Source organism: Sander lucioperca, chromosome 15, assembly GCF_008315115.2.
Source record: "Sander lucioperca isolate FBNREF2018 chromosome 15, SLUC_FBN_1.2, whole genome shotgun sequence".
NCBI classification, from domain to species: domain Eukaryota; kingdom Metazoa; phylum Chordata; class Actinopteri; order Perciformes; family Percidae; genus Sander; species Sander lucioperca.
In genome coordinates, this window is record NC_050187.1 from 18,982,762 (window position 1) to 18,994,397 (window position 11,636).

Sequence of the window (11,636 nt, forward strand, 5' to 3'; positions counted from 1 at the left end):
ACATTTGTAAACCTCTTTTCAGGGGTTTTAGTCTGAAATGCGAGGCGGAAGTATTTATTGGATAAGGGTTAGTGTGTTAGTTAGTATTAATTAGACGTTTCTCCTCTCATTTTAAATAAAATCTAGAAATTTAAAATAAAACGCACATCCGTTTACATAGAACTCCTGTCCCTAATAATAAAACAGTTGTTGCTGGTTTCTTCTCCAAAAAGTCCAACTTCTATGAGGTTATTGCTTAGTCATTTACAGTTTCATCAGAATAAAATTGTGTGGAACCAGCCTGATACACTGCAAAACTACAAATATGTCAGTTTAGGTCCACTATTTTTGTATGTAGCCTAAATAAAAGCAACTATAAATGTAAAACTATATTGGATTATGTTATTAGTCTGGGAACAGGTTAATCCCATCCAATTTAATATTGGCACAAAACATTACACAGTTGACTTTAGGCTATCCTATTCATTGATAGGTCTAGTGCATTTGCTGGATATGAAGGTAAGAGTAAAAAGTGCGTGTGTGGTGGAATACTTGATTATTGCTCATGAAGCCAAGCATCCAAATCTTTGAGGGTTGATGTAAGAAAAAAGTGCTCTCAATAAAAATGAGGAAAAGTCACTCTGTAGCCAATTCACTGTGCACAACTTGATCCAAGGCCTTCATGAAAACGCTGAATTTGTTCAAGAGTGAGTATAGGGGTTTTACTATCTGGAAATAAGAGCACATAATGAAGCTATGTATGGACGTGCTTAGCCTAACCCGTGGCCATTATAAACTATGCCAAGCATTCACCACAGCATGTCACTCTAGTGAATGGCTGTTCATGCAAGCACATCCATATGTAACACCAACATACCCAAGTACCAACAGGAAAGTAAATGGTCACAATAAATTAATAGTATATTGTTTTAATATTACTACTGAAATCACGTTTCCTAATTATCCAAACTGATGACCTCTAATAAAAACCAAATTTATATAAAATTCTTATCAATTATCCTCCAAACATAAACTATCTTTCTACCAAACTTGACCAACACTGACATCTGCTGGAAGATTGAATATTGACTGTGTGTGTGTGTGTGTGTGTGTGTGTGTGTGTGTGTGTGTGTGTGTGTGTGTGTGTGTGTGTGTGTGTATACTCTGTTTCAGACAGAAACAGACTTATCAGTGGCTGGGTTGAAACAGGCTGAAATCTGTTATAATCCCTTAATCCAGGGGTGTTAAACTCAGCTTCCCTAAGGGCCACACTAGAAAATGAGAATCACATCAAGGGCCAGACATAGAATGTATTGCTTTTATGTAATGGGAAAAGTTAAATATCTTTGACTGTATTATTATTATATTATTATTGTCTCATATAGGCTTCTCACTTACAGTTTGGTCGACAAAAATGTCCAAAAACGTTTGGAAAAAGTATCAAAAATGTAAAAAAAAACCCGTTGTGAATTGTCTGCTTATCAATTGCATTAAATGTCCTAGGAATAGTTTCAAGTCAGCAGGATTTGCTTTCATCTTTGTGCCTCTCCACTACTGTGGCTGCTTGTTTTTTGATGTAATATATTCATATAAATCTGCAGATTAAATCTGCATATCAATTAGTCCTCCCCTACTAGCAGTGTGTCTCAATGTCTGTCTGCATAAGTAACACTGTGACATAACACAAGCTGGAGTTTGTCTGCTCAGTATTGTAAAGTGATTCTGGAACAAAAAACCTGAACACATAATTGCAAAAATGCAACCTGTGTATGTGTAATACTGTGTATGTGTAAAAATGTCCAATTGTTTAAATAAAGCAATTTATAAAGATTTATTAAGTAAGGACGTAGTAAGTACAAAATACAGATAAATAACACATTATCATGGTACTGCAGTTTTCACAATGCTCAAGAGTCAAGTAAGAGTTTGTATGACTAAATAAAACCCAGCAGAGAACAAAATATCCTTGACATATTGCCTTTTCACTGGTGAAAAATGTAGACCGTCAAACCATGAGCAATGCCACTGCGAGTTTTTGAGGTATTGACGGTTGGCATGACCCCATTTCTTCAGCTGTGTGGAGCCACCACGCTAGGATCCTTTAAGCCAACCAAAACAAATGACCAGAGTAGGTTGGACACAGCAAAGACTGCTGAAATTAGGCTACAAGTATGCCTGAGTAGAGTCTGTCATACAGGTATTAAGTCCTTTTTAACTGGGAAGGCGTCCCATGTCAAACCATCACCAGGTGGGGTGTGTCCAGAGGGAAGGAGAACACGCGTCAACCAGTGACTAGAGACAAAAGATAAAGCGGAACAGGTTACAAGAATTACAAGGCAGAGATGATGAAGAATGGGTAACTTAACAGTTACAAACATCAGAGACACACCTTTTCTTCTCCACCCCAAGGAAGTATTTCCAGTTATTTAGCCTGCCATAGTCGAAAGGGTTTCTGTAAACCTGGCAGAGCAGTCAAAAAAAAAGGAGCATTTAAAAACCATGTGATTTCACTGCCATTTAAACCAAGATAACTTGTGTCTTTTAATTGTGGCTCATCATAAAAAATCTCCCTCAACTTATCACAACCTTCATTATTTTGACATTTAAAATATTTAACATGCTCGCCTCACCCGTCCTCGTTTTGCCAGTCGCTTTCTTTCTTTGCTGTTAATGTGTCTTTCGATGCTGGTCTCTCCTCTGGTTATTAGAACTGCATGCCATATGGTCAGAGCTCCCAGGGCCACTGCCACAGTGCTAATAGAACAAAACACATTTTATTCGATCCACTGCCAAGATAGTAAAAGAAAACCGCCATGTTACAATTCTATTCCACATACTGACACTTAACAGTATGTAATATTTAGTACAACCATGTTTGGAGTAGGCATGAAAGAAATCAATGTACTTTACTGTTTTGTACTAACAGGAAGTGATTAAAGATGTGTCAATCACATTGTAAACTTGGAATGCCTCTGCAAATTATGCTTGACAAAGAGGAGGCAAAATGTTTTTCATAGGGCTGTCAGCATTAACGCATTAATCGCGATGCGATTAAGGGTCAAGCATAACGCATTAAGTTTTTTTTAATCGCATTAATCGCATGCCGCCATTTATTAATTTATCTTACACTTCACTCGGCTTCGCGTCGTGCCTAACAACGCCCCTTAGCTGTTCTAAAATCACTAGAATCTAGCTAGGCTACTATTTTGAACCTTTGCTTTACTTATCATCAAGCTGCCATACTTCCTCGTAACACATCCTGCTGCTGCAGGCATGATGGAGAAAGATAGCAGCAACACAATTCTGAATAGCGCATTTTATTTTCCAAAACTCCCGGACGGCTCAGTAGACAAGTCGAAAGCCAAATGCACATTGTGAAAAGCCAAATTAAAATATCACAAAGCACGTCAAGCTTGAGCTACCACCTACGGAGCTAAGCATAGTAGTACAGTTAACGTGACTCAGGTTGATGCTAGCGGGCTCAGGCAAAACACTATTTTGGGGAGTGCTACTTGCCGACCTGCGGATGAAACCAAATCCAAAAGAATTACTAGGCTATAGCTCTTGCAAAATGGGTGGCAACTAACTGCAGACCTGTCAGCATCGTAGAAGTCTCGGGTCTTAAAGACGTACTACGGTTGGCATGTTCTGAATTGTGCAATAATGAGAGATTCACACATTTTTCTTTTGTTTACAGTAAATAAATAATAAACAAATACAAATTTGAAAGTCAAGTTCATAAAGCAATTATCTTTGCATTCATTTGATTCCCAATCCAAATACACTGGTAAGAATTGCTTTCCATTGTTAATATGTACTTAAAAACAGTTCTGAAATGCAACTGAATTTTAATCATGTGATAAAACATGTGATTAATCGCGATTAACTATAGAAATTCAGCGATTAATCACAATTAAGAAAACATTAAATCGTTTGACAACCCTAGTTTTTTTTCAAACATTTCATACATTTGTTTGTTTTCTGAGATCAACCTGGACCTGTTTCACCACCATCCACAATTTTTTTTGCAGCTATGAGCAGCTCCTCCATTTCCCTAAGGGCTCCTGCACACTGCCTGCGTGGTGTGAGCGTGGCATTTCTGTTGCGTTTCTGTTGCGTGGCGTTTTCTATGTCTTTGCACACCAGAAACGTGTCTGACACGGTGCTGCTGCTGCTAGCCTTCTCTGTGCAGATGTATGTTTCGCATAAACAAACATAAATATATACTGATTTGATAACAGCAAACACAATGTCGGCAGTATTGACGTCAAAATAGGCTACAGAATATTTCGTTCTGTATTGACAGGTGCAAAATTTGATAATCGATAATTTTTTTTTAATTACATATATACCTGCATTTATGTCAAAACCTAGAGACTTTCAAACATCAAAATGTCATTTATTAATATGTATTCGTGTCAAAATGACATATAAACAGCTTTTCGTATTCTATTTTGCCTGGAAGCGCTTCCAACACACTTGCGTGTCATGTGAAAAGTAGGCGTCGGTCCTATTTCTAGCATGCACGCGTTTTCGGCATGGCTTGAGCCACACCTGAGACTTGCGTGTCACGCAGGCAGTGTGCAAGCTCTAACCTGTTAACATGGGAGCCGAAATAAAAACGGACACGCCACGCAGCGGACATGCTCATGCCACGCAGACAGTGTGCAGGAGCCCTAATGCATTGCATTGTGGAACAAGTAAACTTAATTGTGTCATTTTTCCAGTGTGAACACACACTGCATACAGAAATTAGTCCTATATGTATGGTAAGTGGCAATATTAAATGCATATTTTACCTGGTAAGCACCCACATGTAGATGATGCTCTTATGAATCATCTTGTCCTTAAAGGTGTACGGAGGTGCAGGTGTCTGATAGTTGGTCTTGACAAAAATGAAAAGAGCCCATATTACATAACTAACAGATAATGAAAAAACACGTAAGCTTTATCATGTTATTGCGTTTGTACTTTTGAGACTGTACCTGGCCAGGGGGGAGAAGCCCAATGAGAACTCCCATCCCTGTTACTGGTACCCCTGGCTTTACCACATCCAAATGCTTAAAGCTCTAATGGAGTGACAGACAGAAACAAGGCAGGGTCAGTAAGGAACAGTTAACCTTCGAAAAGAAAGACACTAGACATGGAGGAAAAGTAACAGACAATACCAAACAAGCCTTAAGTTACAAGTACAAAATGCAGAGCAGGCCCACAGGGACCAGCTGTGGTGTGTGTCAGAGCAAATCACCTCAATAGCATTGTATGCGTCTAGGAACAGGTCTCTGCCACTGATGCTACAGTAGACACAGCCCAAGGTCAAGGCGACGCAGAAGGAGAAGAAGTAACGGTGGTTTAAATGGCCCACACAGTTATTCAGCCAGGCTGAGATGCTGACGTTAAGGAAAACCATCCCTTCATAGTCACATCAAAAAAAGTATTTGAAATAATGTTGGTGAAAAGGATACGACAATGATGGTCCATTCTCAGAATGCACCTGCAAAGGAAAAATAAAATATAATATGCAGTCTGAAACTCATATAGACAACACTTATTCCAGGTTTTTTCTTGCTTAACATGAGGCAAATGAGTTCTTGCTAGCCAGGTCTGTCCCCTGTAAGTCCATTATATATTCCACTAAGCAGTCGAAAGGAGATTGGTCTACCAAGACAGCTTTTTTTTCTCTTCTTTTTTTAAGATAATTTTAGTCCTTTATTTGTATATGACAGCTTAAGCTTGAAAGGGGAGAGAGAGGGGGAATGACATGCAGCAAAGGGCCACAGGTCGGAGTCAAACCCGCAGCTGCTGCGTCAAGGAGTAAACCTCTATATATGGGCACCCGCTCTACCAGGTGAGCTACCCAGGCGCCCTAGTCAGCTATTTTTAATAATGTCTTTTCATGAAGATTGAGCAATCAGATATTATAACAAAGTGATAATAAAGTGATAGCTCAAGATTCATTAGCTCTGGCAGATACACATTTGCGAACTATTCTGGCGATGCCACGCCCATCCAAATTAGCTAGACACTCATCAGACCACTCATCAATTAGGGAAATACCAGAACAGAAGAAACACAACATTGACTCACCTGTTACAGATACCACAGTGGTGTGTTCTTGCTGGTTTGGGCATGATGCATCTTTTGCAGACTGATACAAATGGACTGTCATTTTTTTCCTGATTGAAAGAAGACATTTTCATTGAATTACTAAATGTAAGTTTATTTATAAAACCCAGATTAGCAAAGCTATATGTGGTTCTGCAGAAACGTGTAGTTGATATCTTACTGTAGGGGGGTACCCAGGGGAAGTCGTGGTGGCCTTGTAGTAATGGAAAACAATCATGACGAGGTTCCAATGTCCATAACAAAGGTGCCAAGCAATCCCTTCAGGGGAGTATGTTTTGAGGACCATAGGCAGTAGGATCACATAGCAGATCACTAAGATGGAGCTCACCAGTATCACCACCAGCCAAACAAACAGCTGTCAGAAAAAAGATAGGTGACATCACAGAAAACTTTTTTCAGAGAAAAACTTTAAAACTCCCTGCAGCTAATTAAAGCACACACACACAGACAAACACACACTCACCGTGCCAAACCAGCGGGTGACATAATCCACAGTCCAAAACACTGGTTCAAAGACTGAGTCGAAAACCACATCTGAGTCTGTGAGAGAGTTAAAGTAAAAGGACTGCACCAGCAGTCTCATGTAAGCCCATATTTCCCTAATCCACAATGGCAGTGTGTTCCTTCCTCTCCTGGGACATGACCGTAACCGCACACACCGCAGCAGATGGAGCGCTGAGCTGGGACACCACCGCATTCTGCATCTGTAATATGCACGCACCTTCGAAAGAAAATAAAGAAACCAACAAAAGATTAGCTGCTGTTTGACAAACAATCCAAAACCCATATTAAATGAATATAAGACACAGAGAAGCGGCCCTCCTCACAAATGAGAAGCTGTAAGCAGACAATGTTTTGCATTTTAGCTTGAAAATATGATTAAAACAATTAATCGACAAGTACTAGTTGGCAATTAATTTTCTGTCGATTGACTACCCTAATCCAGTGTATTAAATCAAACTTACCAAACGCTGAATTTGGGAGCCAGCCAACTTGAAAGTTGAGTTGTTTTTAAAACTCGCCTGTCTGTACCAAGTTCTGCCAAATGAGACTTAAAACTCATCAGGTAAGCCAGAGCATTCATTTGCGAATCCAAACCAACATGTATAAAAAGGGCTGGCAGTTAAATATGTCGAAAGCCTAACCTAAAGTGAGTTGCTTTGCTGCATTCCAGACAGGGTGGAGTCTGGATAGAGGTTTTGCAGCCACCTGCTCAGCCAGGTGATGACCGAGAGGGACAGTCTGAAGTCGAGTTGACTTTTGTCAGCAGCGGCAGCATTCAGCTTCACATCATCAGGCAATGCTAGGCTATTCAAGACCATTACAAATGTAATAGCTAAACTATCGCCTCGTGATGAAAGCGTTAACATTTTAATTTGGACCACTTAGTCCATAATACACATTTCTGTGGACTGACTCCCATAATCCTAACGCTCCCAAATCCCTTTTGTTTGGATGTCATCCAGTGCTTTCCCAAATAAACGTTAACGTTACCCGACGCTGTGTGCTGCGTTCTTATTTAATAACATTTGATTTCAGATTTATTTTGGGGTATACTCACTGTTCTATGAAGGCAAGATACCTGCCGAAACCACCCCTCCCGTCGACATTTTCAAAAGCAAGGCAAAAACAGGATTAATGCCACATATTAGCGAAGAAGAGCAGGATCAGGGACCTGACAGATCCCAATCCTGATCCGGAGTTATTGCGCGTGCGCCAATATCGAGGCGAAATGCATCATGGTAGTATGAGTCAGGAACTAATTACGGCATTTTTTACATCATGGATGTATTATAAGTGTGCGATATGCATCTAAACCTAATACATTCATGACATAAACCTAACTACACTTGACAGGAAACAGTTACTTTACTTCATTAATAGAAAAGTTAGCAGCTGGGTTTCGGTTATGATTCTCAGACTTCTGGGATTTGTAGGTCGTACACGCAGCGGGTCTACCAAGCCTCGCCATGTGGAGCCTGCCGTAAGCGGGGATACCAACTTTCCAACCTCAAGCTAGCTGTGTGCGGTGTTGTCAGTCATCATGTCATTTTGTTTTAACTTCGACGTTCCAGCACGAACAACAAACCCGGACGACGTGGATGGAAAGGAATTGCAAAATGGAAAAAAAGATACTGCTGCTAAAGCTGTGAGTAACGTTAGCTCACTGATAAATTGTGTTCTAGGTTAAGTTACTCAAAGTACTAAAGCTGTCAGGTCGTGATGTCACATTGTAGTTTCTTTTGAGCAGGGACTTCTGCCGAGCGACATTCTGACATGATAATGGCTCTTAATACATAAAAAGAAAGTTACGCTATATGCATGCAGTGGTGGGTATCATTTTAAAAGGGCTAGGGGAAAGAACATGACCCCCTAACCTTCCATAAGACACTAGGCTTAATGCTTAAACCTGTCTTTTTTTAAATAACTTTATTACTGTACAATATCAACATTGCATTCCCATCTAGCAATGCAAAATCTTAACTCAAGGACCACTTACTACCACTTATGGTCTTCATTACTTATTTATACTGTGTATACTTAAAAAAGCTTAGATTCAAGGGGTTAATAACACTTTATAAAACAGATTTCATAAAATCTGTAACGAAAAAGGAACTGAGATGACTAAAACCTAGTTTGGCTCAACGGATGTACATTGCTGGGATAAAGCCTCACGTCTCTAAGGCTGTTGGGGCTTCACCACGTTTTTTTCCCCTATCCCAAAATACAGTAGATAGGTTGTGTAGCCAGACCTAACTAAACCCCTACTGGTTAAGTTGTTGAAAAAGAGACACTGATGCAGACTTTTCTGGACTGTCTGCTCTGCAGGTAAAAACACCCACAAGGAAGAAAAATAATTTCTAAACCCGTTAATGAGATGGGTGGTATTTACGTATAATAATTGGGAAATAATTTATTTGTCTTTTTAGATATTTAATTTTATAGATGAGAGTTTAAATCTATTTGACTAAATCAAAGGATTGATTTTAAGATATACATCTCTTCTGTTATAATAGATACAAGGAAAGATGCTCTTAAATGGACCAGGAAATGGCAGGGACACACCCCCTCACTTATATTTTTTATATATATATATATATATATATATATATATATATATATGCATACATACACACTCTGCATATGCAAATTATTTCATTTAGTAATTTCCACTGTATTATTCCATCACAATGAAAATTGGAATATAAGTTAGGTGTGCATCAACTAGAGAGCGTTGACTAGCTCCTTGCTCATGAGCCTTGATGTCACAGGACAAAGGCATGTCAATAAAAAGTCATAGCGGAAATCATACTGATGTATATTCATACTGATAGTAGACTGTATGTGTTCAGTTTAATGTATCAAACCAAAGTTCAGAGGTATGTAAAAAAAAAAAAAAAAAAAAAAAAAACTTGCACATGGTATTTGCAAACAGTGATTCAGTCGCACAGTGAATAACACGGCTGATTTGTAATGGTTTAATGGTTAAGCATCAACCAGTCTTAATTAGAAAAAGTCAATTGTATCAAGCTAAGAGCATTTTGTTACAAAAAGTCTGTAGCATTATTGTAAACTAATTAACATCCAGTCGAACGCAGCACTGCACGAAGATCTTACATGTTCATGGTGTTTTCACATCCAGAAGGATCCCAGACCTCACAACATTTCATAATTTCACGAGCAGATGTCACGTGAAACTGAAACCCATTTTACGCCAATATTAATATAGTTATCAAAGCCTCAAAAAGCAGTGTTTCAACATCACCTCCACTTTATTAGTAAGAATTAAAAATAAGTTAAGTGAAGTAAGGTGGTGAAGTTCGTTGACAGCTTTAATAATACATTTTAATTGTTCTAATAAAACATGAATGATTGTTTATTTTGTTTCTTTCAAAACACAGCACACAACACAAAATACTTAATTGCTTATATTTATTACTCCACAATTCGTAGGAAATACCTATGAAGACCCAAAAGCACCATGACTAACTCAATGTGAACATTCCTGTGCTATGAGTAGTTGCCTCTAGCTACACAGCCTCAGTAGTGTATTGCTGATTTATATATCTTTACTGTCAAATATGCCTCAAGCCATGATATTTTCAACTTGAAGCACGTGTTTTTCTGTGTACTGTAGTCATATATGCGCACCATCAGACACATTGAAAACATCCCTAACCTCGCCCGCTGCTTTATGTTTTTCAGATGGAGGATGATACCAAACCAGCAGAGCCAGTAAAAGAGGCCAAAGAGCACCTTCCACTATCTGACCCACAGTTTCTCCTTAGGGATGCTGTCACTGAAACGCTTACCATAGGAACTCTTCCTCCTCTTCACTTCCTCAACGAGACCGTTTTTGAAAAGACCGCCTCGGAGAGAGAGGACGGAGAGAAAATTCTGTCTCGCACTGCAGAGCAGAGGTCTGATCTCATCTCTGGCGTGTACGAGGGAGGGCTGAAGGTGTGGGAGTGCACTTACGACCTTCTGGAGCTGATTGAGAAAGATGGAGAGACCTTTGGGGGGAAGGCAGTTTTGGATTTGGGCTGTGGTGCGGGGCTGCTGGGGATATTGGCTCTGCAGAGAGGAGCCAGGCAGGTCCACTTCCAAGATTATAACAGTACCGTTATTGAACAGCTCACAGTGCCAAATGTTATACTAAACTGCCAAGAGGAGGATGAAGTAGACAGTGAAGACGACAAAGAAGGGAGGGGGAAGGGAAACGTACAGGAGGAAGATGGTTGTAAAAAGAAGGTGAAAGAGAAACAAGAGGTAAAAGATGGCATCCCGCCACCTAAAAAAAGAGCCGCAGACCTTTCCCAGCACCCATTACTAGCCAAGTGTCGTTTTTTCTCTGGTGACTGGAGCACATTTCTTGCTTTGGTTAAAAAGGAGGACCCACAACCTAAATATGACATTATATTCACCTCAGAGACCATCTACAACACTGCATGCTACCCAGCGCTACACGAGACCCTCCACAAACTGCTGGCACCCGATGGACTGGTCTACCTCGCCACCAAATCCCACTACTTTGGTGTAGGTGGCGGACTGCACCTGTTCGAGACCTTTGTGGAGCAGAGGGGTATTTTCTCTTTGGATCACCTGTGGGATAGGGAAGAAGGACTTCAGAGACATGTAGTAGTCCTGCGTTTTACAATGGCAAAGGGCACTTAAATAAGTAAAGTAGTCCTGGATTGAATATGCAGCTTTATTTATGTAATAACGGTCAGGGACTCTGTTAAAGAATAACTACTGCACAGTTTAATGCAAATGACAATATTAGGATTTCCTTTCTATTTGAAGCTTGTAAATTGTATACTAGAGCAACCGTGGTAAAACAAAGACAAGTTGTAATAAAATATGCTGTCTCATCTCCTATTTGCACTTTGGTTACCTATACCTTCTTTCACTTCCTATATAGAAATTTGAATATGTCTGCCAGTAAGTGAAGTGCAGTTGAAAGGGGCTGTTACAGGTCTTTAGATGCACAGGGAGGAAAGAAAGGAAATGGGCTCAGTGACCTTTGCAAG

At 39.7% G+C, this 11,636-nt stretch overlaps 2 protein-coding genes across 5 annotated transcripts; one reads left to right on the forward strand and one right to left on the reverse strand.

Moving 5' to 3' along the window:
- Nucleotides 1–1,785: 1,785 nt before the first annotated feature.
- zdhhc16a (zinc finger DHHC-type palmitoyltransferase 16a) lies at nucleotides 1,786–7,812 on the reverse strand. Of its 4 annotated transcripts, none has more exons than XM_031304727.2 (11): nucleotides 7,667–7,812; nucleotides 6,569–6,826; nucleotides 6,266–6,460; nucleotides 6,067–6,155; nucleotides 5,445–5,473; nucleotides 5,228–5,361; nucleotides 4,965–5,048; nucleotides 4,779–4,864; nucleotides 2,610–2,733; nucleotides 2,369–2,439; nucleotides 1,786–2,271 (listed from the first exon to the last, which is right to left on the reverse strand). In XM_031304727.2, the coding sequence occupies exons 2-11, from the start codon at nucleotides 6,800–6,802 to the stop codon at nucleotides 2,169–2,171; spliced, it is 1,149 nt and encodes a 382-aa protein (XP_031160587.1). In that variant the 5' UTR covers nucleotides 6,803–6,826; nucleotides 7,667–7,812; the 3' UTR covers nucleotides 1,786–2,168. The 4 variants fall into 4 exon arrangements, with proteins under 4 accessions (XP_031160587.1, XP_031160597.1, XP_031160604.1 ...); XM_031304737.2 differs by having other exon boundaries at nucleotides 6,569–6,829; nucleotides 7,667–7,782; XM_031304744.2 differs by lacking the exon at nucleotides 7,667–7,812 and adding an exon at nucleotides 7,071–7,186.
- Nucleotides 7,813–7,939: 127 nt separating this feature from the next.
- Nucleotides 7,940–11,490, forward strand: mettl18 (methyltransferase like 18). The gene is made up of 2 exons (XM_031304756.2): nucleotides 7,940–8,254; nucleotides 10,312–11,490. Exons 1-2 carry the CDS (start codon nucleotides 8,150–8,152, stop codon nucleotides 11,278–11,280), a joined length of 1,074 nt encoding a protein of 357 aa, XP_031160616.1. The 5' UTR covers nucleotides 7,940–8,149; the 3' UTR covers nucleotides 11,281–11,490.
- The last annotated feature ends 146 nt before the right edge of the window (nucleotides 11,491–11,636 follow it).

Bases quoted from the DNA above. Each gene is read 5' to 3' on its own strand.
- zdhhc16a (XM_031304727.2), bottom strand. From the start codon at position 6,802: ATGCGGTGGTGTCCCAGCTCAGCGCTCCATCTGCTGCGGTGTGTGCGG. The intron at 5,474-6,066 runs GTGAGTCAATGT...TTTCCTTTGCAG, and splicing joins CACTGTGGTATCTGTAACAG to GTGCATTCTGAGAATGGACC. The intron at 5,362-5,444 runs GTATCCTTTTCA...TCAGCATCTCAG, and splicing joins GAGAATGGACCATCATTGTC to CCTGGCTGAATAACTGTGTG.
- mettl18 (XM_031304756.2), top strand. From the start codon at position 8,150: ATGTCATTTTGTTTTAACTTCGACGTTCCAGCACGAACAACAAACCCG. The intron at 8,255-10,311 runs GTGAGTAACGTT...TATGTTTTTCAG, and splicing joins AAGATACTGCTGCTAAAGCT to ATGGAGGATGATACCAAACC.